Source organism: Acomys russatus, chromosome 4 (assembly GCF_903995435.1).
Source record: "Acomys russatus chromosome 4, mAcoRus1.1, whole genome shotgun sequence".
Classification (NCBI taxonomy): Eukaryota; Metazoa; Chordata; class Mammalia; order Rodentia; family Muridae; genus Acomys; species Acomys russatus.
In genome coordinates, this window is record NC_067140.1 from 7,763,174 (window position 1) to 7,790,667 (window position 27,494).

General features: G+C 50.5%; 1 protein-coding gene across 1 annotated transcript; it reads left to right on the plus strand.

The window, feature by feature from the left end:
- The first annotated feature begins 134 nt into the window (after window positions 1-134).
- Window positions 135-27,302, plus strand: Bpi (bactericidal permeability increasing protein). Its single transcript, XM_051143698.1, has 15 exons — window positions 135-264; window positions 2,719-2,836; window positions 3,820-3,948; window positions 4,907-5,065; window positions 9,860-9,923; window positions 12,357-12,420; window positions 13,462-13,553; window positions 16,580-16,756; window positions 17,495-17,554; window positions 18,804-18,971; window positions 19,747-19,814; window positions 21,490-21,532; window positions 24,188-24,251; window positions 25,016-25,092; window positions 27,183-27,302. Exons 1-15 carry the CDS (start codon window positions 135-137, stop codon window positions 27,219-27,221), a joined length of 1,452 nt encoding a protein of 483 aa, XP_050999655.1. The 3' UTR covers window positions 27,222-27,302.
- Window positions 27,303-27,494: the final 192 nt, after the last annotated feature.

A 27,494-nucleotide genomic window follows, 5' to 3' on the forward strand; every position in this document is an offset into this window, starting at 1 on the left:
GCCCTCCCCCTCCCGCCCCCACAAGTGCCTTCCTCCTTCCTCTTTGTAATATTGTCCTGCCTTTCCCTAGACGGCTTCTTTATAGGTCTCAGGTTCCCCTCCGAGGCTGTGAGGTTTGGGCTGCCCTGCAGGACATGGCCTGGCGCCCTGACAACGTGCGGAAATGGTCAACCCTGGCGCTGCTGGCCATCATAGGCACAGCCCTGACAGCGGCCACCAACCCTGGCTTTGTGGCCGTGATCTCCCAGAAGGGTCTGGATTTCGGTAATTAAATGCCTTTCTCCCTTCCTCCCTTTTCTTGAGGGACGCTCGGGGTGCACAGCCCTTTAAATCGGGTGCCTGGCTCAGCCAGGATCTCTTTCTCCCTGTTTTACATAGAAAAAAAGTAAGACACAATCTCATAGGGCTGGGAAGTGTCAGAGTTGGGACTGGACCACCGTTCTAGAAGATGGCAGGTGCCCCTGGGCCTTCAGGGTCCTCATGGTCCCCTCTCTCTGCACTGAAGGCTGATGCCTTGCCTTTTTTGCTAGAGGCTGAGCAGGCTGGGAGAGGGGTCCACACTCTGCTGGCAGGCTGAAGGAAAGCTACCCAAGGTAGGTACATGCCCAAGTCCGGGCATGTAACAACTCCGCTCACCTGTTTTCGCTGCCAGGCGCCTCACAGACACTCCGGGTCCCGATTCTTCCTCTGCGGGGACTGGGTGGGACACTGGATGAGCAGGAGAGGTTCTGGGAAGTGCGCACCTACCTTTGAGCTCAGGTCCTTTCCGAGGCCTTCCTCGGGGCTGCTTGGTGCTGCCTCCCGGTGACCAAGAGAGGAACTGCAGAAATCAAAACCCGACCAATGGGAGGCAGGTCCTCAAAACCAGTGTTCGCAGACCCCCGAGCTCTTTTCGATCTCGGAACTCATGTTGCAGCCCAGGCAGGACATTTCTGAATCGCAAGGATGCAGGCAGATTCCCCCATCAGCTTTGAGGAGGATGTGATTGTGTTTAAACCCAAAGCTGAGCGCGTGCGTGAGTGCGTTTGGTGTACATGCCCTCACATGAGTGCTTGTGTGTGACTGACAGCTCTGAGGGGGGCAGAGGCTCAAGCACTCGTGCTGTCACAGCTGCCCCACCTTTTTTTGTTTGTTTGTTTGTTTGATTTTTTTGTTTTTCGAGACAGGGTTTCTCTGTGTAGCCTTGACTGTCCAGGACTCACTTTGTAGACCAGGCTGGCCTCGAACTCACAGCGATCCGCCTGCCTCTGCCTCCTGAGTGCTGGGATTAAAGGCGTGTGCCACCACCGACCCGCTGGCAACTGTTTTTGAAAGCACAGCAAGCCTATTTGAAAGTGCGTGCGCCTTCCTCCCTATGCTCACCTCCAAAGGCTGACCCTGGTGGGGCCGGAGTGTGGAGCCACCTTACCTCTACCACATGTCAACTATGAGCTCTTGAACAGAGCAGTGGGGGATAGATGAGACTGAAAGGACACCCTTCCTAGGATGGCTCAGCTTTGTGTGTGCCAGGTGAGCAGGAAGACCCCATGCATTTTATTGTTACTTTCGATGATGATGACTACTTAAGGGCTGGTTTCTAGAAAGCTGGAAGCCTGCTCATCTCACCTCTCTGCTTCCCCTCAGGCGACATGTTTGCCTGTTAATTGGATCCTCGGTGCTGTTAGCCACATAATCACTGGTGGCTGGATTCCTGCCTCTAGGGCATTCATTTATTTACCCAACAAATAGTAAGTGCCAGGCACCATGGTAAATACCAGAGACACATTAATACATAAGACTGACACTGTGACCAACCTCTGGGGACTTCTGTCTGGCAAGGTGTGTGTGTGTGTGTGTGTGTGTGTGTGTGTGTGTGTGTGTGTGTGTGTGATCAATCAGGGTCATGTGCATAGATGCCTAATTGCAAGGAAAAGTGGGTGCTCCGAATGAGGCACTCAGGACTGCAAGGATACTTACATCTGTGTCGGGGAATTTTTCTGAAGGAAGAGGAGATGGGGCAGAGTAGAAGTTGAACAGATGGCTACAGATGAACAGCAGTTGTGTGCAAAGGTCCTGTAGAGAGAATCTGGAGGCAACAGAGGGAGGTGTCAGCAGGAGTACAGTCCAGAGAAAGATGCTTGTTGTTTGTCTGTTTTTTTGAGACAGAATTTCTCTGTATAGCCTTGGCTGTCCTGGATTCAATTTATAGACCAGGCTGGCCTCGAACTCACAGATGATCCTTATTTTTGAGAGGCTGTCACTTTAACTCCAGAGCCACCTTCCATAAGCAGCTGGTTTTTGTTTTGTTTTGTTTTGTTTTTTCTTTTTGTTTTTGTTTTTTAGAGATAGGGTCTTGTTGAATGGCCTTAAATTCAAGCTCCCTTGCCTCAGGGTTCCCAGTGCTGGAATTACAGGTGTATACATCTTAAGGATGGTCTTTGTGGGAAAAAAAAAATCAAAAGAAGAACGGCCCACTGCACGTGAATGACTATCCCAGTGGTCTGAGCAGTGCTGGGAAACGGCCCTCTTTCTGTCGTGGCCTCAGTGATATCCGAGTGGTACACAGTATGGAAGGAATAGGTGAGCCACTGGCTCGGGGTCCTGGCTGCCTGGAGACAGACCCCTGCCTGTCCCACTGTCATCATTGAGGTCAGGCCCAAGGGTCTGGAGCTGCCAGGAGCCTCCAGGCCTGCCTGCGAGCTGATTTCTGAGCTACTCGCTCTATGCTCTGTCCCGCAGCGTGCCAGCAGGGTGTGGCTGTGCTAAAGAAGGAACTGCAAGGCATCAGCATCCCTGACTTTTCTGGAGAAATCCTTAAGACGAAGCACCTGGGGCGAGGCTACTACAACTTCTACAGGTGAGGTTTGCTGAGGCTTAGCCCTCCAGACGTAGGTCCCTGGGACCTGATTCCTGTCGCCAAGTTCTCAGCTCATGGGATTTAAGAGGCCAAACCCAACAGCCCAAGGGGATGCCTCACCTCAAGCTGAGCCTGGAGGAAGCCACCAAAATTGTCTTTCTAGCACCTTCTACCACTCCCACAGGAGACATCATGAAACCCAAACCCCTGTGCCACACATGTGTCTTTCAGAGACAGAAAAATGGCCTGTGCCTGAATGCATTGCCTCACAAAAAACAGCCTCAGGGCCTGTTTGAACTAGGTTTGTGTGCTACTGGTCTCTCTTGCCACCTCCCGGTATCAGGTCCTCAATCCTCCAGAGACAAGCGAACCACCCAGTAACTGCAAGAGCACGGTCCCCTCAGCTCTCAGTGGAGGAAGAAGCCTTCTCAAAACACAAGCTAAAACTCTGCTCTGATTGGCCCAGTTCAAAACAGTGTACATGCCTCTGAACCAATCACTCTGCCAGGGGAGTAGGAAAAAACAAAAAAAACTAACTGGCTAAGTCCCAACCTCCACCCCCACAAAGACAGGTTCCTAGCATGGAATGGGTGAGAGGAGCTCCCCAAAATACACTGACTAGTCTGCTGCTCCAAGAAATGGGGTGAGGGCGCCAGACAGAAAACTCCCAAGTGTTGCCTGGTCCATTCAGCCGGCGTTAGAAGCACCTACTATGTGTCCCAGTGGCAGATTGCACACTCCAACAGTGAGGACACATTCTACCCTATACAGAGCCCAGAGTCAAGGCTCGGTGTCTATCATCTGTGTTAGTAGTCACTCACCCTACAAGATGGAAACTGCGTGTCCATTGTGAACCCAAGAAGCCTAAGGCATCAAGTGACTGGACATGTCCAGGGTGGCATTGTGGGTAAAGGGCCTCACTGAGCCCTCTTGGGGCTCAGGATGCTGTCAAGATGCTGACTGAGCCTTTTTTCCCCCTGCAGCATGGCTGTGGAAGGGTTTCAGATTCCTAGTCCTCAGATCAAGCTGATGCCCAGTGACAGCCTTCAGCTGTCAATCAATGATGCCAGCATCAAGATCAGTGGAAAATGGAAATCCAGGAAGAACTTCCTGTGAGTTTCACGCACTCAGGTTGCACTTGGGTAGACTGGTGGCATTGGAGGCATCAAAGCCAGGCTGGTGGGAATGTCCACTCTGCCTTGTCTATAGACATGTGTTGCCACAAAGTTTCTGGGCTGGGAGAGGGGGGCGGCACTTAAAAGCACTCTACAAACCACTGGATAAATAGCTGGGTTTATTTATTTACAAACGAGTGCAGGACACGGCAAGTCTGAGTTTTTGATGTGTGGCTTAACAGGGAAAGATAAGCAGGACTTTTGGGTTCTTCCCTGTATTAGCCAGCTACTGCTACATAACAAACATCACAGTCTCAGTGGCCTGAAACAGTAACCATGATGCATTTTCTATATCTGTGTATAATCTAGACCCAGCTGAGAGGCATGGCTCCTTCCTTGAGGTCCTGTGTGCCACCCGGCGGATAGTCTTAGTAATAGAAAGAGCACAAAAGGCAGAGAGGACCAGGCACATTCCTGTCCCCTGTCTTATATAAATTCATTTTATTATTCCTACAGGGACAGTGATTAAATTCCTTCATCGATTACTGGGTCAGTAATTACTTAAAGTCAGAACACCAAACACTCAGATTTTTAGGGACAAAACTGAGATGCACACACCCACCACCCCTGCCCACACCCCCACAACCCCTCCCCTCTGCTTTTACAAGGTCTGGGTAAGAAAACAGAAACTCAGAGAGGTTAACAAACATGCACAAAGCCACACAGCAAGGGCTCTGAGGGAGGCAGAGTAATTACTTACCAGGCAGAAACAGGTTAGGATGTCAGGTTAGAGCCCTGGCACCCAGCATTATGAGGTTTGTTTGCAGCCTCTTCTCTCTGAAGCCCCTGATCCTTGGAGTGGGGCCAATATGGAACCTGTGGTCCCCTGCTGATGGGGAAGTTTGAGGAGGTTCATCCCAGGTCACCTCTCTCTCTCTCTCTGTCTCCCTTTCAGCAAAGGCAGCGGCAAGTTTGGCTTGAGCATCCAGGGTGTTTCCGTCTCCGCTGACCTGAAGCTGGGCACTGACTCCTCAGGTCACATCACTGCCACCTGTCCCACCTGCATAGGTCACGTCAACAACATCCGTGTCCAAGTCTCAGGTGGCATGCTGGGGTAGGTCTCCTGGAGCTGTAGTTCCCAGAGGAGACTGTCCCTCTAAGTCCCCTCCCTTCTCTGGGAAGTGTAACTGTATATTCTCTTCCAAGCCTTTAAGGCGCGTGCTAGGTGCAAGGATTTGAGATTCTCCAGAAGGCATCCCAAAGGGGAACCTGGAGGGATGGTCGAATGGACTATTCCCATGGGCAAAGTGGAGTCAGTAATCTGTCCAGGCATCCCAAGAATGGATTTTTGACTCAAAAAAATTGGTGCAACCTGTTCTAGCAGCTCATCAGCACTGGTCAGAGACCAAGGGCATAGCCTGGACAGACAAGGGCATAGCCCTGACAGACGTGGGCATAGCCCGGACAGACATGGGCATAGCCCGGACAGACATGGGCATAGCCTGGACAGACATGAGCATAGCCCGGACAGACATGGCATAGCCCAGACAGATACAATTTACCTAGCACTGGGATTTTCAGCAGCAGAAGATGTGCCAGAGAGGGAAAGGCCGTAACTGAAGGGTGGCAAGAAAGACCAACTGTGGTCATGCAGGCTGAGGTTGGGGTACCTCTGCTCCCCAGTGAACCAGAGAGGTGCTGACAGTCTCTCAGATAAAGGGAAGTGTTTGTGATGACCAGGGAGGGGAACTCACCAATTAGCCAGTGTTGAGTGCCGAAATGTAGTGATTGGGTAGCCACAAAGTTGGGGTAGGGGAGCCCCAAATCCAGGGAAAGGGGGAGGAATCCCACCCTCTGAAACAGGCAACAGGTGGGAACCCCAGGCTGTTGATTGACAGTACTTACCTGGATTCCATCCGACCTGAGATGTGGATTCAGGTGGGTTTCCGGTAGCCCACAAGAATCCCCTTTAAGTCTACAAAGAAGACAAACTTTAGACATGTTAGCATCACCATTGTAATCTGCAGTGAAATGTACATTGTAGGGAAAGGCAGTAGACATAGCTTTGTGCTAACAGCAAAAATATTCTTTAAAATGAGCTCTGGGGTGGCAGATGCCATCCATAAAGTAGAAGGGGCGAAAGCTCACTTGGTCTTGATTTTCAGTATGATTACAGATCATGAAAGAGGGGCTTCTTCCCTCTGTCCAGAAGACTGGATGTGTATAAGTCAAGCACAATGAGAAACATTGTAAGTTTACACTTAAAACACAAACCAAAGGAAGTTTAAAATCTTGAGCTTGGAATCATGACAGTGGATTGTATAGTGGAATGTTTTATCAGAATTGGATTGATAAATCAGAGTTCAAGTGATTAACGTCAACACACTGAGCAGTTAATACAATAGCATAGCAACAGGAAGAAATACGAAGCATTTTATCTATTTATCTATTTTGGGTATCTTAAGTTGTCTTTTTAGATCCCCCACCTTCATAACTTGCATTTACCAACTGTCAAACATCTTCTTAGACCCGCAAACACTTTCTTAGAAGCTTTCTTTCATAACTTAAACTTTTACACCCTTAGGCCTCATACTTAATGATTTAACATGAGACACAGTTGAGACTGCTGGGAGTAGTCACTGTTCTTTAGCTAAAGGAAGAGTAAAAGGTTACATCTGAGACCTATTTTTTGAGTCTGGTAACAAAGTAGACTGTATTTAGACCTGACGGTAGCAGCTCTAACAGTGAGGCTTAAGGCCTGGTCCCCTGAGCATGAAGAGAAAGCATCCGAAGCCTTTATAACATGAGGTCTCTGAGTAAGGCAAACCTGCTTGTCTTTTTAAATACGAGATCTAGTATTTAGTAGTTTTAACTAGCTAATGAATTGACTAATAGACTAACATGGTGCATTACCTTGGGCTAAGGAGTTGATTGACTAGTAGCTATCAAGCTACCATTAGCTTAGCCATCAACGTGATCAGGGACCTGAGAAGGACACATTGCAACCCAAATGAATTTATGTATTACTGAGAATGGCAGAGATGGCTAGTCAGTCACAGTCCACTACCTGAACAGTTGTCCGCAGCTCCTGTGGTATTCACGGCAACACATGCAGAGACAGCCTGGCCATCAGGCACAGAGGATGAGAGACTCTTTCTGTGGAAGAACATGGAGAGACTGACCAACCATACCTCGTTTTCAGCAACATGAGACAATAACTCTTCAGGGGTCCAGTTTGTCCACAGTTCAGGCTGGGCCCCAGCAGATGATGAGGTCTTGAGGGCAGTCTTGCCCAGTGGTCAGCATATCACAATCCAAGGTTGAAGTCATTTGCTGTGCCCAAATCTTCTCAGAGACCTTGGGGAGCAACTATCCGGATTTGGAAGTCTCTATATCATAATAAGCTTACATGTGTTAGATGCCATGTTCAGCAGATCTCTGACACGCTTGAGGGCTCCCATATCTGACATAACCTTTGTCTGTCCTTAGTTATCTGTTCCAAATTACACCTTGCAAGCATAAAACAGAATGTTATGATCTATATTTATGTTATATTTTGCAGATAAAAATTTAAGACTATATTATAGATTAATAACATTGCCGTATTGAGAAAACAAGGCTAAATGTATTTCTAAGGTCGTGATTTTTTTTTACCTTTTTGAGAATGAAGATCGAGCACAATGACCAAGTTTTAACATGTAAACAAATGAATGTCTCTAAATTTAATATATACCAACTTAAAAGTATCTTTGAATTATGCTTCATGGTTTAAGACTAGTTAAGCACAAGCTTTCAACTATTGATCCTGGACATTGAAAACATGAGTAGGTCTAAGAAAGATGAACAATAACCCACTTACAGACAGAAATACAGTAGAACAGTATAAAACAACTTTAAATTACATTTGAATCTATTATACAAAATCTACTGGCCAGAAAGCCCAATGGTGAACCCAGAGCACAGGCAGTTGGTGGCAGCAGAAACAGCATTCATGCATCCAAAACTAGTAAAGACATAAGTAGTAGTTAGGCATATGTTTTAAATTAGCTTGTTTATCTGAAAATACTCTTATAACCTTGAAATTAACATCATATAAATAATGTTTTAAACCAGTGTTGAATCATATATATAGCATGTTGTAAAAAGAATAACTTTGAATTTTTATAAAAATCCATACCAATTTAAGATGAGATTTGCTGGTTTTGTTTTTGTTTTTTGGTTTTTGTTTTGGTTTTTGTTTGTTTGTTTGTTTGTTTGTTTTGTCTAGAAGGAGATAGAATAACAAACAGAGTTAATTATGGCTAAGAAGTTTCATAAATGTTGCTTTAAACCATGTGGTCAACCCAAGATGGTGGAGCCACATGATTTCTTTATTTTTTTAAAGATTTATTTATTTATTACTTATACTGTATTCTGCCAGCAGGCCTGATGAGGGCACCAAATTTCATTGTAGATGGTTGTGAGCCACAATGTGGTTGCTGGGAACTGAACTCAGGACCTTTGAAAGAACAGCCAGTGCTCTTAATCTCTGAGCCATCACTCCAGCCCATTATTTATTTTTCTTAAGCAGGAGTTCAACTTAGATTTTTATAATGATACTCATTAAGCAAATTATACAGCCTTAGACAGGAGTTTACAGTGTAATCCCATGATTTTTTTTTTTTTTTTTTTTTTGAGAGCAGAAAAAGAAATCAGAAAGGACTTTCTTTTTTTAAGAGTTTGAAAGTAGAGTCTTAGAGATAATAGTAGAACTTAGGTTTTGTAACAGAGAGCCAATTAAAGAAGGGGCGGGAGAAGAGCGCAGGCTTTTGGAAACCTGAGCAGAGCCAATTACAATCAGTCATGGACGGAGTGGCGGTTAGTGATAGGTGGAGCAGAAGACAGATCCCTTGAGGGCAGCATGGGTTGCAGGGGTTCCAGCGTGCCCAGACACTACGAGAAGCCACTGGTCACGGCACCAAATGTTGTAATATATAAATTACATGCCATGCAACAGGTGTGGTACAGGGAGTTTATTATGAGAAAGAGGAGAGAGAGCAGGAACAGATAGGGAGAGCATAAGAGAGACGAGAATACAGAGTGGAAAGAGAGGCAGACAGAGAATCAGGGAGGCAGGCAGAGAATGTGAGGGAAGAGAGAGATGGTGGTGTAGCAGGCTGGTTATATCCTGAGCACTTGGCTCAGGTGATGACATAGGACACAGGTGGTGACCTAGGACGTAGTCGGTACCCTAAAGGCCCCTGAGGGCAGGCCAGTTGGATTGCCTGCACAACAAGGTAACAGCCAATACGACTCAGCATGTTCATGCTCTCACAGGGTCAGCCCAGGGAACTCAGAAAGAGGTTTCCTGACCAACCATTGAGTAGTCAAGGTCAGGGCTGTCTGATCCTAGGCTCCCAGGCAATCCAGCCCTGTTTTCCTAAAGGCCCTGGCCCAGCGGGGGGCGGGGGAGAAATGTTAGTGATGTCACTACACTGGCGAAGGGCTCACCTAGGTACATAGTGCCCTGGACACTAAGAACCGGAGCACTTGGCCCAGTCTGGGGGGAGGGGGGCGCAGGAGGAAATGACTTTGGAACTGAGATGAAAAGACTGAGTAGGCAGAAGTTGGCGATGGGATGTTTTGGGCGAGGAGGACCACATGTGCAAACTTGTGGCGGGAGGAAGCAGAGGTACCTGGAAACAATGCAGGTCAATGTGTCTGGCTGGCAGAGAGGGAGGGCAGTGCGGAGGTGAGTACGGGATGGGGCAGGAATCTGTTGCAATTAAGAAAATGGTCCAGTAAGCAGGTTGCTACAAATGGAGAGACACGTCTAACGAAGACCGCAGGACCAAGGGCTAGCTGTCAGGATCCCCAGGTACACCTGAATGTCTCTTGCATGCCCCTCCCCATGTCTCAACCTCCCCAGGTGGCTGATCCAACTGTTCCACAAGAAAATTGAGACTTCCCTGAAGAGCGCCATTTACAAGAAGGTACGGGGGACTGGGCATCGGTGGTGGCAGAGCAGAGGCCTCGGAGCTACACCTTGGCCTTCATCCCAACCCCTCAGCATCCACAGGGCATCTGAATCCACAACTTCATCCCCAGAGCCCAGCTGTGTGCTTTACAAAGAGGCACCTGTACAGAGAGTACAGGGAAGGCTGCCTTTAACTGCCAAACAGCCTGTGTGCACCAACCTTCCCCCCCCCCCCCCCGCCAGACTCCTCACAAAGGAACTGCCATCTCACCCCAACCCCTCACCCTCTCCATCCCTCAACACCTCACCCCTGCCTCTCCCTAGCCATCTTCCCCTCCCTTGCCCTGGCTGGTGCTGCCCTAGAACACAAACCACCAGGAAGAGACTACACCTAGGAGGGACCCCTGTGGAGCACAGTGATGGTGAGGGTGCAGATGGCAGGGCTTCCCCCATGCTGAGGGCAGACATTGCTTAGCACAATCCCAAGGACCCTCTGTGTGTGCTCTGGCGTTGGGTCTCCAAAGGTCATCACCAGCAGGGTACCCTGCCTGGCAGCAGCCCTTTAGGACACTGGGAGTCAGGTTCCACAAGACTGCAAGTGGGCCTGAGCAAGCTGGATGCGGCTGGGGAGTCCCTGGCAGGCTGCAGAGACTCTGGCTCCACTTGGTGATTTGAGGCCTCCCACTGGCCTGGTGGGTAAGCAACCTTGAGCAGTACCCTGAGGAGCAGCTGGGGGCATTTAGCCATCCCTGCTACCCATTTCATCCTAGGTGAGTGAGAGAAGTGGCACAGGGGCCTCAGAGAAGAATGGCTCACTTCCTCTTGGGACTTCAGGGCCTCCTGTGACAGAAGCACATTCCAGGGGAAGCTTCTCCACCCTCCCACATCCCCTTCTTCCTTCCCAGTCCTCCCATCTCTCCCTTTCCTCCTCCTGATATCTCTATCTCACTGAGCCCTAATTAGAGCCTCAGGAGGGATCTGGGCTGCAAACCAAGGCCTAGCAAATAAGTGGACTTTATTCCTTAGTTCGTTCATTCATTCATTCATTCACTCATTCATTCATACATACATACATACATACAGACACACACACACACACACACACACACACTGTATTTTGTTTTGTTTTGGTTTTGTCTTTTGTTTTCAAGACAGGGTTTCTCTGTAGCACTGGCTGTCCTGGACTCGCTCTGTAGACCAGGCTGGCCTCGAATTCACAGAGATCCATTTTTCCTCCGTCTCCCCCAGTGCCGGGATTACAAGTGTGTGCCACCACGCCTGGCTCACACTGCATCTTTTAATTACAGAATTAAGACCATTTACATTTGTTGTCAGTGTGTGTGTGTGTGTGTGTACACTCGGTGTGTGTGCACTCGTGCGTGTGAATACAGACACACTTGTGCCCACTTTGCCTCTGTCTGAGGATGACTCAGGTATCTGTCCTCACTTCCCATCTTGTTTGCAGGTCTCTTCCTCACGTTTCTGCTGAGCACACCAAGCGAAGTGACCCTCCAGCTTCTGGACATTTTCCTATCCCCTTACCTTCTAGGCTCCCATGTGCTTGTAGTGCCTGCCCAGCTTCTACATAGGTCCTGGGCATTTGAACTCAGGCCCTCACTCTTGCATGGCAAACACTTTTACCATTGAACCCCACCTTTAGGGTTGTCACTGAGAGGTGCATGCTAACTTTTTTTTTTTTTTAGGATTTATTTATTATTATGTATACAGTGCTCTGCCTGCTTGTACACCTGCAGACCAGAAGAGGGCATCATATCACATTATAGATGATTGTGAGCCACCACGTGGCTGCTGGGAATTGAACTCAGGACCTGTGGAAGAGCAGACAGTGCTCTTAACCACTGAGCCATCTTTCCAGCCCCACGCTAAGTTCTTTTTCTTAAAAGTTCCCTAGTTTACTGAGTTAAGGGTGAGTCTTTCCTTCCTCTCATTGATTCTTCTCCTGATGAGACATATCCTTGTTCAAATTCTCCCGCTGGTGTATGGCTCTACTTTCTCTCTCTCTCTCTCTCTCTCTCTCTCTCTCTCTTTCTCCGTGTGTGTGTGTGTGTGTGTGTGTGTGTGTGTGTGTGTGTGTGTGTTGTCATACCCACCCCACCACTGTAGGATTCCTGTAAGATTTGCCTGCAGCGCTGGTCCAGAGAGGGAAGAATGGCTTTAGTTTTCAGTCATCACAGACGTCAGCCCCCTTGTCCTTGGAGCTTTTATTTTATTTTATTTTATTTTATTTTATTTTATTTTATTTTATTTTTGTCCTTGGAGCCTTTAAAGAGCCATGTGCTAAATAAGCGTGTGTTCTGTGTACATCACTCTGCCTCTGGTGTTTTGCTGTAGCCACATAGAAAAGATCAAGACAGCATGTCTGGGCTCTGGCTTGTAGAGGGCATTTTCCGCTTCCGAGGCTCACTGACATTTCTTTGGATGCCCCCAGATCTGCAAGATCGTGAGCAGCTCTGTGTCCTCCAACCTGCAGCCCTATCTGCGGACTCTTCCAAGTGAGGGCTGGGAGTGGGCTAAGGATAAAAGGGGATATTGTGAATGGGAGAGGGGCAGAGTGGCTGTGGCAAGCCTGAGCCTGCTGGGGAAGGGCAGCGCAGGCTGTGTTACACCACAGCTGGTATTGGGCTAGTGTCAGGTCAGGCAGAAGACAAACACCTGATACCCCAGCACCCTGGCACCCCGTACCTCAGTAGCCCTACATCTCCGCACCCCCACACTCTGGCTCTCTGAGGCCAGTGACACACACACACAGCCTGAGATGAGAGGCTAGACCTCAGTATCTCTCTACTGCAATATACTCCTCTATAGTCTATATTGCAGTGTCTCTATATGCAGCAAACGGCAAAAAGCAGCTGCTGGTGGTGGGCATCCTCCTGTCCCAGGAACTCAGTCCACCTCAGCCTCTTCACTTCACTCCTGGAGAGGGGGCAGACACTTGTTCAAGGTCCTAGAGCCACCCAGAAGAATCCAGATCCCGGAGTGGAGTTAAAATTTTACTCTTTGGCAATTTCATACATGTGTCTTAATCGTGCCCACCTGAAGTTGGGCTTTATACACAGACAAGAGTGTCCCCCTTGTGGACCTCAGTCCTGCTGCTCCATAACGCGTGCTCTGACGCAGGACCAAAGAACAGCCCCACTCTGCAGCCCAGGCTAGCCTCAAACTTGCAGCAGTCTGGCTGATTTCAGACTGGAGGCAATCCTCCTGCCTCTGCCTCCTGCATGATAGGATTACAAGCGTGTTGGCCCCTCACTGAGCCATTGCTATATGTATGAATGTGTGTGTGTGTGTGTGTGTGTGTGTGTGTGTGTGTGTGTGTATGTGTGTATGCTGCATGAAGCTAGGGACTGAATCCAAGGCCTGGCATTGGCTCTGTAGGTGCTCCAACCCAGTCTCCATCACCAGACTTCATGTCTTTTAGGGGAATCTCAGGGGTTCCCTGGGAGGGGTAATCGAGAGAGACCACAGTTTCTCTGGCAGCCATTCAGGCCACTGCCAACCGGGACCAGCTCACAGTCCATCTTCTCTGTGTCTAGTGATAGCTAGAGTGGATGACGTAGCTGTGATTGACTACAGTCTGCTGGCACCTCTGAAAATCACAGCCGAGTTCCTGGAGGGGCAGCTAAAGGTGAGGCTTCCATGGAGACCTGCTCACATGTGCACCCTGTATGTAACCCCGGAAACTGACCTCTTCCAACTTGTTTTGTCCTGGTCCACACTCCCCTCCCTCCCCAGATTCCAGAAACTCACTGTGCCTGTCCTCTGGCCAGGCCTTTGCACTTACCCTCTCCTCTGCACAGGGTGCTCTGCAGCAGAGAGGCTCCCAGCTCTCCCTGCTTCCTTCGAGTTCTTGCTCAAATAGGCCTTTCCAGGAACATCTTCCCAGGGATGCTGTCTCCAGCCACTCTTGCTGAAACAGCCCCCCACTGTGCTCCCAATACCACTTTCATCTCAGCAGAACCAATTACCTCACACACACACACACACACTGGGGGAGGGGGGCAGGGACTGCTTTGCTCACTACTGTATGCATAGCACCTAGAAATATGTTTGGTACAGGGTAGGTGCTCAGAAAATTTGTTGGGTGGGAGGAAAGAGGAAAGAGAGAGGGAGGGAGGGAGGGAGGATTGTAAAAAAGGTTGGCAAAGCAACTGAAGGGAAAAGAGCGAGGAGTGACATTGCCTAAATCAGTGGTTCTCACCCTTCCTAAGGCTGCAACCCTTCAATACAGCTCCTCATGCTGTGGTGACTCCACCAACCATAAAATTATTTTGTTGCTGCTTCATCACTGTAATTTTGTTACTTCCCCCCCCCCCCACCCCCCCACCCCCCGAGACAGAATTTCTCTGTGTAGCCTTGGCTGTCCTGGATTCACTTTGTAAACCAGCCTGGCCTTGAACTCACAGAGATCTGCCTGCCTCTGCCTCCCAAGTGCTGGGATTACAGGTGTGCACCCCCATGCCTGGCTCTTTGTTACTGTTGTTAATTGTAACGTAAATATCTGATATGCAGGATATCTGATATTCAACCCCTGTGGGGCTCTCCACCCACATGTTGAGAGCCACTGGCTGAAATCCTAAGCCCCAGAAAGAAGCACTATAAGACGGACCAGACGCTCCAATCCTTCTCTACCCCCATACACCATACACAGAGAGCGAGAAGGGGAAGCAGGCACAAAGAGAGACAGAGACAGCAACAGCACAGACAGAAGCATAGAGACAGATCCACACAGCATGGATACAAATGCACACACGTGCTTCACGGTCCTGTTGTGCACACTGCTATCCATCACTGGGCCAGAAGGTCACACTGTGGGCAACCCCCAAGCCACCCATGAAACGTTTTCTGCGGCCTTTCACCAGTGACCCTGTCCTTCAGTGAACTACCAGGGTAAGGCCTATGCTGTGCCCCACCCGGGACAGCAGTGCCCCACCTGGGACAGTTGGACTCTTTCTGGGTGTCCCATGCAGCTAACCAGAGCTGCAATTAGTGCTGAGCCAGGTCCGTTTTGCCCACTGTGTGACATGCCAGTCTCTGAAATGACAAGAGTTAGTCACATGATGGGTAAGTGTGAGCAGGCGGCCCAGGTCTCTAGTCCTCCCTAAGGACCAGCTTTGGGACATTTTTTGGTCTGGGACCTGGGGAGAGGTGATGGGAGGTTGACCAGGGGAAGATGGAGATAGGAAAACAATAAACTCAGGGCAGACAAAGCCTCACTTGCATTAATCCAGGAAGAAAGATTAGGCAGCTGCATCCACAGGGATCATCCTGACAGATCTCGGTCCACCATGACTACTCTCCAGAGGTGCTGGACAAGACTGAATGCCCCCCTTACCCACATACAAAAAAACAGTGCACACACCTATGCATACACATGGACACACATGCATGCACACACATACACATAGCACACACGCATGCACATACATAGGGCATACATAAATGCACACAAATATACACATACACACTTGCACACATACATATACACACGTATGCAAATATACACATACACCTGAACCTATATAGAAATATATACTCGATTGCATAAGAGGCACATCTGGTCTTGGCTGATGACCTGTTTTGCATGGTGGGATGGTGCTGTCCTGGTTGCGTTTCTCTCCTAAGGATGCCTATTGAAGACACTTTGCACTGTCTTTAGAAACTGCATGGTCAGCTGGGTGTGGTGATAAATGCCTTCAATCATAACACTCAGGAGGCAGAAGAAGGCTGATCTTTTGTGAGTTCAGCCTGGTCTACATAGCAAGTTTCAGGCCAGTCAGGGATACAGAGACCCTGTCTCAAAAAGAGAGAGAGAGAGAGAGAGAGAGAGAGAGAGAGAGAGAGAGAGAGAGAGAGAGGGAGAGAGAGAGAGAGAGGGAGAGAGAGGGAGAGAGAGAGAGGGGGTGGGAGGAAGCAAGGAAGGACTGAGAAAGGAAAAGAAAAGGAAAGAAAGGAACTATGGGCAACAGGGACATTAATTTTAAAGGGCAGAATAATTCAGAGGTTCAGAGGCTGGGGCTGGGCTGCAGTGGTACAGGGCCTACCTGCATGTATGACACCAAAGGTTCGTGGTCCTCACTGCCCCCCCCGCCCACACCAGGCACTGTACACTGACTATGATGTTTGTCTTTTGTGCACATTTTAGAGTTTCTATGCTCTTTAAATTGTATATAAGTGGTATTCTACCATATGTATCTATAATTTACTTTTCTGGGGATCAAAATTATTTTTCTTCCTAAGCAAACAATCTGCTTTCATTTCACGTTGTCAAATTGCTTTTTAGAGGCATAAGGAGCATGTCTCTTCCCACTAGCATGTAACACTTACCAACACACACACACACACAATCCAGCCTTCTGGATGCTGCTAATGAGACAGTGGAGGCAATTGTTCTTTCAGTGGCTGCCAAGCTGACTGGCAAGAGGGATGTGGTGTGGTGCGGTTGGGAGGAAGTGCTGGCTTGACGCCTCTGCCTCTGCCACTTACTTGCTGTGTGACCTCCTCATGGCTCCAGGATTCTGGAAAGCGCACGCAGGTGCCCCACACTGCCACTGGCAGTCCCAGCCCATGCCTAGTCTGTTCTTCCCCATCTTTCACTGGGCTCGCCTGCAATCCTAGGATGACACCCAGACTTGCTCTGTTCTTTCCACCCAGGGGCAGTTTTTCTGGCGGGAACAACAACACCCATTTCCCATTGCCCCACCTTCAATGAGTTTCAGCCCCAGCCATGACCACATGGTGTCCCTGGGCATCTCCAACTACTTCTTCAGCACCGCAGGATTTGTATACCAAGAGTCTGGAGCCTTGCGAATAACTCTGAGGAACCAAATGGTGAGCGTGGCAGACAGTGCCCACAGAGGAACAGTGACTCCGAGTCAGCAGACCCAGGCCTCAGTGCATAGCAGTCATGCCCCCACCATATGCCACTCTCACACCTGACTCAGCATCACCTCCCCAGTGCTACCATCAATCTCATTGGCTCTTACCACATGTTCATTCCTGGACTCACTGTGGGCCTCAGTTTCCCCATCTGTACCTGATGAAGTAACCCCCTCCTCTACAGCCTAAGAGGTACAGCCATCCCAACCTGGTCCCCTACATTCTGGGCTGCTTTTACAACACACCTCAGAACCATCAGCTTCTCATCTCTGTACAGGAAGGCACGAGAATGCTCACTACCCCCTGTGAAAGAAACACAATCCTCCCAGCATGGCTCGGGCTGCTTACCCAGAGCAAGACTGGGGCCCATGGCAGCAGGGATGGGGCACCACAGGATGGGGGAGGAGTGGGGTTGTCAGGTTGCTGTTATTGCCGGGAGTGGGGGTGGGGTAACATGGAGTCAGGCTAACTGAAGCAGGGTGCAATCATGTGGTTGGTTTGGCAGCAGATGGCGGTCTCAGGCCAGGCCTACTCTTCTGGGCCTGTTGCCACTCAAGTTGTAGTTCTAGGTGGCATTGTCGCAGTGGTACCAGGGGGTACTGATGTTCAGTGTCTTGCCCCTGGCCTGGCATGTGCCTCTTCTTCTCAGCCTGTACAGCCTCCCAATACCCTTTCTTCTCCTCACTGCAGCTGCCAAAGGATGCCAGATTCCGGCTGAACACTGAGTTCTTTGGGACCTTCCTGCCCAAGGTAGGGAAGACTTGTCGCCTCGCTCAGCTCACTAGAGTGCTGGGGAGGACTGGACCACCCTGACGAGATGGAACTTACATCAGTCCTATAGACAGCAGCAGGAGATACTGGAGGTGGCTCAGCATAGCCCAGCCCAGACATAGTCCAGTTGCCCCATCATCAATTCTCAGAGAGTGAGGCCAGGCACAGAGCTTACTGAACCATCCAATCTCTGCTGAGCCTGGAACCAGGAGAACTGTCTACCTACCTGACACTCCCCTCCCCCCCAAAACACACACCTCTGTCTCTATCTCCTCTGCCTCCCCCCACCACCATCCTCTCCCCTCCCCCTGCTGCCTTCCTCTTCCTCTCTGCTTCCTTCATGTTCCTCTGCTTCCTGCCTCTCTCAGTCCCATGAAGGCAGAAATTTTCTATTGGCGGGGGGTGGAGGGGGTGGCGCACAAGGTAGTTGAACAAACACTCCATGCACTCAGCCTGTGATGGCAACAGCAGCGGGTAATCAAGGTGGAGAGAGGTCTCTTCCTTTTGCAGGGTTGAATGGCTCAAACCAGCCCAGTTCTGTGGGCTGGAAGACCAAGACTGGGGCTCTGGGAAGATAATCTGACAGCCACTAGTACAAGGGAGGGTGAGGGGGACACCGGCATCTCTTCTTCTGAGGACAGAGCCCCCCACTCCGTGATCACATTCACCCTGGCTTCCATGGAGGCCCATCTCTAAGCAAAGCCACACACAGCTCTCACATGAATTACAGAAACGGAGCGCAACCATTTCACTTACGATAGCATCTAGAAAGTTCTATGTGGTCCTTGTTTTTCACCTGGGCTGGGATTGGGGGTTGGGGGGGTAGGTTGCAGAGGGAAGGGCTGGGATTGGGGATGGAGGTAGGTTACAGAGAGAAGGGAGGGTCAAGACTCTCCTAAGTACTTCTCGACAAAGTGAGAGCCGAGCTGAGATATGAAGGAAGGCCCACGAGCTTGCCCAGGGAAGAATGAGTGGACAAGCATCCAAGGAAGGAAAAGGTTTTCTGTGGCAAGGAGTGTGTTGCATGAGGAGAGCAGGGAGGAACGCCCTGTCCCTGGGGGTGGGGACCATGGAGGCGTGGTGGCAGGCTGGCGGGTCCCGGTGACAGCCATCCAAGGACAGCAACAAGACGCTGGAGGGGTCTGTGTGCCAATGGGCCACGATGGGTCTCAGAAACCCTTAAGTAAGAAAGACCTCTTCTGTCACTTGTCCCCACTGGGGACTGCAGGTGGCCATGAAATTCCCCAGCATGGAGGTGCAGCTAGTGATGTCGGCTTCCTTGCCTCCTCATGTGAGCATACAGCCCTCAGGCCTCTCACTCGACCCTGCCATGGAGACCCAGGCCTTTGCGGTTCTCCCCAACTCCTCCCTGGTTCCTCTCTTCCTGCTTGGCATGGTAAGCTGGGTGGGGATACCGGCTCACCTGCTCGCACCCCCACAGGCACTCATCACCAGCTGGCCTTTGTGCGTTCACTCGCTCATCCATTCCTTCATTCTTCCATGGTGTAGAACAGTTCCCAGCTGCCTGGCTTTGGCGATTCCGATAGGCACCTGTGTGCTTTTTCATCCATCCATTCACTTACTTGGCCAATTGTTAATTAAATCGATTACTCATTCTTATGTGGAATATGCTGTACCTTTTCTGGCCCCTACACCCCATCACTTATTCAATTATTCATGGATTCGTTTGCTTAACCCTTTGTTCAGTTGGGCCTTCATTCACCGCTTGCTCCTGCACGCATGTCTTTGAATATTCCTTCATTTGTGAATTTGCTTAACCCTTAAGAGGCCCGTGGAGCACCTACATGGGTCTACGCCCTCCCGGCAGGGGGCGCTAGAGACCTGTTGCCAGTCTGCTCCGCTTCAAGCTGAAGCCCATTTTGCTGGTGAAATGGGTTCTAATTTGGTTACCTAAGACTATGGGTAGGCCATGAAGCTGAGGCGGAGCTTCTCTCTTTTAGTAGGTGTTGAATAAAGCAGCAGGTGGCTATTGTGAGGAAAGGCCAGCCTGGACCCCAGACTCTGCCTCTTCCCCAGCCCGGGCTGACAGTCCAGGACTCTTAGAACCACACGGGCTAGTCTACCTGCTTCCTGGGCTCTGTAGGTGTGACCCAGAGGAATGGCCACTCTGCTGGAGGTCAGGCCAGTTACCTGGATCACTTGCTTTGCAGAAGACAAATGCCTCTTTGGAAGTGGATGCCAAAGGAAACAAGCTTGTCGGAGAGCTGAAACTAGACAAGTAAGCGAGCCTGCGGGTCCCCACACACTCAGCACCCAGTCCCGGCCTTGGTCCGCCTGACCGAGCCTCGGACAGCTCAAAGCCAGGGGTGATGGTGATGCGGGCCTGTGACTTGGGCATTCAGGAGACGTGAGGCCTGCGGCGAAGCTCGGTGAGACCCTGTCTCAGAGCAAAGCTGCAAAGGACTGAGGCTGTGACACGGCAGAAAAGCGCTCGCCTGGCATGTGTGTGGGTGGGTGATGGGTGGGGACGACCCTGGGTTTTCTCCCCAGCACTGCTGAGCAAAACAAAACAAGATGCTCAGGGACAAGCGACTCACCCAGGGTCACACATCAGGTGTCCCAGTCCACCCTGAGTGGCCTCGGCTTTAGTGGTCACAGGCCCACTCAGACAGAAATGCCCACTGAGGGTCTGTCCTGCAGGAGCAGAACAGTACCCAGTGTTCCTTGTCCCCCACCCTTGAGGACTCGGCTTTGATCTCTTGACTCTATCAGCCAGCATGACAGGAAGGTTCTAGCTTTAACTGGGTTTAACAGGAGGTGGTTACACCCTCTGAACCTCACTTTCCCCAGCTAGAAAGTGAGCCTAGAGGTGGAGACGGAAATGGCATGTTAAGATGTGGGCGGGTGGTGGCGCACGCCTTTTTTAATCCCAGCACTCGGGAGGCAGAGGCAGGTGGATTGCTGTGAGTTTGAGGCCAGCCTGGTCTACAGAGCGAGTCCAGGACAGTCAAGATAACATAGAGAAACCCTGTCTCGAAAAAGAAAAGCAACCCAAAAAAACAAAAACAACAAAAAAAACAAAACCAAGATGTGCACAAATGTTTGTAACATCCTGGGGTGGGGGATGGGGGGGTGATAATAACAGAGAGAGGCAAAGCGGCAGGGAGGGGAGGGGGAGGGGAACGCAGAGCGAAAGACAAGTACTGACAAAGCTTGGGACGATCAAACACACAGCCTCCAGGGCGTGTCAGAGAATGGGCGAGGGACAGGACCCCACAGAGCAGGAACTGGGGGCTACTGACTTGAGGAACAGGACAGGAGCCGCTTTTTCAGGCTTTGAAGAGAATTAGAGACCCAGCTGCAGCCCTGCTCTGCTGACTATTAACTGTGTGGCCTTAGGTAGATGGTTTGACCTCTGTGAGGGTGTTTCCTCACCTGGAACCTTATGGGTACAAAGCACCCACCCTAGTGGTCCTGCATTTCTTTCTTGCTCTCAAATCACTGTTAAATGACATCTGGGCCACCAAGAAGTGGACTGCGGGTTCAGGTAACTGACAAGCCTGAGGCTTCCAGGCCTAAGTGCCCCAGTGATGTCCTTGGGAGCCAAGTCACTCTCATTTGGCTTTGCTGTCGCCTGTGTTATCCTCATTCCCTGCAGGCTGTCCCCACATGCGGCTTCCTTTGTGGCAGGAGACAGACACTTACTCGCTGTGTTTCTAGAAGCCTTGGCACTAGCTCCCACGTTTTGTTTGTTTGTTTGTTTTCAGCATTGAACAAAAAAGCGGACTGCGCTTGGAGTTTAGAGCGTGGTCAGTAGCACCAGCAGTGCTCCCCAAGGGAGAGCCAGGGTCATGCTGAGAAAGCACAGTGGGTCAGAAGCCTTGGTGTGGTGTCCAGGGGTGGGTTCTCAGCTGCTCAGGCCACCGGATGACCTCTTCTCCCCTCCTCCTCAGGCTAATGCTGAAACTGAAGAACTCTAACATTGGCTCCTTTCAGGTAAGTGTGAGCGCTGCTAAGGAAGCTTCCCAGCTTGGCTGCACACAGCTCAGCGACACACAGCTTGCTCTGTGGACCGGTCGTCTAAGCTGGAAGGAGTCTTTGGTCTCACAAACTGCAGCCTTGGGCTTGTCGCTTGCCCTCACAACTCAGCCTCTCCTCCTCCCCCGAGCTTGTGCCCTGGGATTCCACTGGGACAAAACGCACACGAAAGAACTACTCAGGGTGTCTGTGGAGTGGACAAATGAATTACTTTACTGAGCACCCATCCCTAGGTATCGGAAGATGAGATCAAGCTGAGTGTGTGCTAGTTCCAGGCCTTAAGAAGCAGAGGCAAGCAGATCTCTGTGAGTTCAAGGCCAGCCTGGTCTACATAGTAAGTTCTAGCTCAGCCAGGATTACATCGTGAGACCATGTCTCAAAGAAAGGGGCAGAGGGAGTGAGATGAGGGAAGGCCACTCTGAGGAGGTGATATTTTGCCTTGTGAGAATGAGCCAGCAGCAGTGGGAACTACAGGGTCATAAGGTCCTGTGACGGGCACGTGTGTAGGGAATGGAGGAAACCAGGGTGGCTGGTGTATTAAGAGTAGAGGGCATAGGAGATACGGCTGGTCAAGGAGGCCAGGGCTGGATCACCCAGGGCCTGATCACCCAGGGCCAGATCAGCCAGGGCTGGATCACCCAGAGCCGTCTAGGTAGAATGCAGGAGGGCAGATGGGGTTCAGGGACAGTGATCAGCCTCTGTGAGCCTGTCCATACAGGGAACCAAGGAGCTGTGGTTTATGGCACTCTAAGGGCCCTGTGGTTGCACTAGAGAAACAGCCAGAGATCACAAGAGTGTGGCCAGGAAGCAGAGGAAGCGGGGTGGGCTGGAGGAGGGACTTGGAGGAGGTTCAGGCGGAACTGATGCGACATGTTTGCGGGAAGGCATCGCGACGGCATCTGGGTTGTAGCGGAGTGATCGAATGGCCCAGAAGAGGTCTAGCCACTTGCCTGCTCTAGCTCTCTCCCTCCTCCCCCAGCCCTGCCCATAGCCGCATCCACACGGCACCAGCACACAGTGCGCATGTGTCCACTGAGGCCGAGGCTTAGAGCATCTGCCTTCATCCGTGGACACCACTCCAGCTCCCGACTCAGGGCCTTGGAGCCTCCGGTTCCCGAATCACATGGTCCCCAGCATGCTGAGAATCCATCTGGGATAACAGCAAACAGAAGGCACGCCTGGTCCTCCTGGGGTTCCTCTGGCTTTCACTGGCCAGGCTGGTAACTAACTTCTGTTGCTGCAGAAAATGAAAATGGGTTTTCCCAGATGCAGAGCCAGGAGGGCACCAAACTGAGGCGCCCAGGGGAGCACAGCCTTGCGGAGCAAGCGTGATTGCTCCAGAAACAAAATCACATGCATTTACAAGCTCTAAGTGGCTCTGCTCCGGACAAACATCCTAATGATGGGTTCCAGGTGATGATGATGATGATGACGACACGACAATGATGATGTTTTTTTTTTTTTGTTTTTATTTTTATTTTTCCAGACCAGGTTTTTTTTTTATTTTTGTAGACCAGGTTGGCCTCGAACTCACAACAATCCACTTGCCTCAGTCTCCTGAGTGCTGGGATTAAAGGCATGCACTACCCTGCCCAGCTATATATGTATTTTTTTTTTTTAATAATTGTCAAAACAGCATACATGTAGCACTGAGCACCAGAACCTGCTCTTTTGCAAACAGAAGAAGTGAAACTTATTTGTATTCCTATCATTCAGCTCATGATTTAGAATGTATCCTTCCTAGGTTTCCATTATGCCTCTTTAATTAGAATGCAGAATTCCTTGGCTCCTAGAGCCTCCATTTCCTCCCTCGCACACTGGCCCATCCCTGTGCTGCTCACTATTTTTTTTTTTTTTTTTTTTTTTTTGGTATCAAAGTGGTGCCACTTCCCCCAGCGAACTCGCTGCTGCTGGTCTCAGCCGGTTTATCGTGTGTGTTAAGTGTGTCTGTGGAAGAGTCTTGCTTCTTAAGTTTTGTTTTGTCCTGTGTTATCATCCATCCCCAGGATGAATACATAAGGCCTGCTACAGACCACACCCCAAAAAACACATTTGAAAGAAAGGCTTGCCTGCCTTCCTTCTTTCCTTCCTTCCTTCCTTCTTCCTCCCTTTTCTTTGCTTTTTGTTTTAAGAGGCAGGGTCTTGTTGTAACCTTGGCCTGGAACTCACTATGTAAATCAGGCTGTCCTGGGACTCACAGAGATCCACCTTCCACCTGCACGTGCCTCCTGAGCAGTGAGCCAGGGCTTACAGTCTCAGGTTCTCAGTAGTCTGTGCAGATCTCCAACTCATGATCCTCCTGCCTCAGCGCTGCCCCCCACCCTGCAATCACAGGCATGTATCATGCCCTGCTCATTTGCAAGGCTTTGGTTGACCACTGTGGAAGAGCCCTGAAAAGCTCCCCCTTCACCCTTTCCTGACATTCCTTGCCAGCCTGCACCCCTGTAGCCTCACCTGCTGCCCGCTTTCCCGTCTCAGTGTATCTTGGGGATCTTGTACCCACTCTGGGTGAGTCTCCAGGCCAGGACGCTGTGGACCGCCCGATGGCAAGGAGAGGCGGCATGAGGGGGCGGGGCCATCCTGATAACACAGCCCCACCCTCCCCCTCTGCAGGTGGAGTTACTGGAGGCTGTCATAAACTACCTGATGCCCACAACGGTGCTGCCCAAGATCAACGGTGAGCAGCTTTGGAGAAAACTGATGGGTTTCAATCCTGGATCAGATAGGTGGGGTGTGGCCAGAGTTGTGAGGGCAGAGGATGGGGCCCTCAAATGCCCTCAGACCCAGAAGGTCAGAGGACAAAGGGAACCACATGCCCTGGGCTCCTACTCAACTTTCATCCTGTACATAATCCCCGCCTGTCTTATAGCAGCCTGTGAGGAGGTGGGGGGGGGGGGGGGGGGGGGGGGTATTGGGGTTTGGGGGAATGAGAGGGTTGCTGAGTGACATTTTTAGGGTAGTATAAAACATCTGTCCCCAACTGGGGTTCACGTCAGCAGCCCTGAGACTGACCTACCCGAGTTCATCTTTATGGGAAAGATGGGTCTCTGAGGACTTCCTCCTCAGGGATGACCAAAGCCACTCCAGATTACTAAACTGCCTCAGTTCCACCTGAGTTTATGGGGTGCAGGAGTTCCTCGCTCCAGATACTACCTGTCCCCAGCTTTATCTGCAACACAGAGGGACTCCATGTACCCCGTATCCCAACCCCGGGTTCAGAATCTATCTATGTAGGCCCTGGTTTCTCTCGGGTGTGGTATAGACCAGTGGTGTGTCCCCTCAGAAGGGGAAAGGCTGCTCACAACAGGTCCTTTATGTGGGCTGAAGCGCTGATGGAGGACACCCAGGCAGGGCACAGACACCAAGGCAGCCTTCCTTCCTGGTATGCAATCCTGTGCCGGCCCCTTGCTTCACTTCTGCGACTTTTGTCTCACACCACAGAGAGGCTGCACCGAGGCTTCCCTCTCCCTTTGCCGGCTGGGGTCCATCTCAACAACGTCATGTTTCATTCCTATGAGGTAAGTCTCCAAGGTCTCTGGTCACCATATCAACCCATCACTGCGGAGCTCCCTGTAGACCACCTCCTACCCCTAGCTCCGCCTATCTCAACAATGTCCCTAGGACACTGAGGAGCCGGGGCTTAGAAAAAGTGCGTGGCATTCAATGAAGTCCACAGTCTAAACAGGCTCCCCGCTTTTTACGCCATCATTGCTTATTCGGTAAACATGGATTCGTCAAGAGGACACACGGTTCTTTTAGGTGACGCACCTGGTGTGAAATTATTTTACGAAGCTGCTGTAGAGAGAAGGCGGAAGGAAAGAGGCTTGGTCTGATCTGAGGCAAGACCACGTTCATTCATAGCTGGGGGGTTATCTTTGACACCCACTTGTTCTGTTGACCAAAATGCCTACAGGAGATAGGGCGCAGCCTCTCCGCAAGGGAAGCTGGGAAATGTAGTCTTTCAGCAGGGAACTAGCACATGCTGCATGGCGCATGCCCCTGATGCATGGGCTACAGAGTTCTCTCTCAGCCTGTCCTGCAAGTGTGTGACACCCTCTGGTTTGCATACCTTCCTCTAAGTTTCTGGGCTCCTAGGATCCTGGGGCCTTTTCCTCAATGGTTTCATTCCCCCTTTACTGTTCTGTCCCCTCCTTGCATACCAACAAGGCCGACCTTCCTCCCCTGGCATCTTCTGGTATTACTGCCATTCTTGGTCACTCTCAGCAACTCCTCAAGATCAGATGCCACCTATGTACCGTCCAGCTTCCCACCATGGGACCAGCCTTCCTCTATGCGGTACATGACGGCCACCCTCTTTCCTCAGTGTCTGCATCCCAAGTCCCTTTGTCCCTACATATCCCCCAGCAAACCCAAAACTCCACAGTGAAGCCCTCGCTGGGCCCCGAGTTCCCATTTCTGTTGACAGCTTGCCTTTCTAACATGTGGCACTTATGAGAAAAATTCTTTGTCACCAAGGTCCTCACTCTAGAGCAGTGATTCTCAACTTGTGAGTCCCAGCCCCTTTGAAGGTTAAACGACCCTACCCTATCACAGGGGTCACATATATATCCTACATTTCAGATGTTTACATTAAAATTCACGACGGTAGCAAAATTACAGTTATGAAGTAACAATAAAACAATTTTTGTTGTTTTGTTTAGTTTTTTTTGAGACAGGGTTTCTCTGTGTAGCCCTGGCTGTCTTGGAACTCAGATCAACTCAGAGATCTGCCTGTCTCTGCCTCCCAAGTCCTGGGATTAAAGGCGTGGGGTGTGCCACCATGCCCGGCAACAATGAAGCAATGCTATAGTTGGGGGGAGGGTCACCACAACATGAGGAATTGTGTTAAGGGGTCACAGCAGTAGGAAGGCTGAGAACCACTGCTCTAACACCCGGTGTCAGTCAGCCCCAGCTCTGTAGACCAGGGAGCTGCTGAAGATGAGACTGGAAAACAGGCAGTTGATCAGACAGATGGGCTCCCAGCCTCCCAGCATCTCTGTTGCTGAGTTTTATCAAGGTCATCCTTAAAAAAAAAAAAAAAAAAAACCTGGCAGAATTTAATTTCATCACTTAGAAACATAGCGAAGGGCACTCCGGGTATGGAGTAATTTTTCAGCCCTGATTGGAATCAGGTCTTTGGAGCTGCCGCAAGGCGGGGATGACACATAGAGGCCCCCAAGGCAGCCAAGAGAACACGTACCGGGGAAGCTGCTGACAGGTTTTCCAGTTGTCACTGAAGCCACACAGACCCACTGCTGACACTCTAGGGTCCCGCTGACTCCTGCCTTTCTCAAGTAGACTGACCTTACCCTGCCCCCATCTTAGCCAGGTGCCCCAGTTTTCTTCCTTTTTAAAACATGTGTATGTGTGTGGGGGGCTTGCATGCTTATGTGTCCCATGTGTTTGAATGTATACCGATGCAGGTGTACGTGGACGTGAACATGCGCATCTGCGCATGCCTGCGGAGGCCAGAGGTAGCCTGGAGTGTCTTCACGCATCACTCTCCACCTTATGGATTGAGACATAGTTTCTCAGCCATGTTTCCTTCTTAAAACCCCAAGCCGGCAACAAGGGTGCATTTCAGCTAATGGTGTCCGTTTCTCCCTAGAATTTCCTGGTGCTTGAAGCAGATGTCTACGAGACCTGAGGTCACCGTAGGCCCTGGGGCCAGGGAGTTCTGCAGCTGCTCCCGAGGGGCCACCACACTCACGGTCCCGGAATCCTTTAGTCTTTGGCCTTGGCCCCCAGCGCCCCCCACCCCCGCCCCTGCTCGCTTCCCAGAGCTCAGCTCAAGCCAATGGAAGTTGAGCACGGAAAAGCGGGAGATCTGTGTGTCAGGGCACCACACCTCTTTCAGCACAGCCCCTCCAACATTGGCATTTCCACTGGAACTGTGATAACACTTTGGGTTTTACGAAAA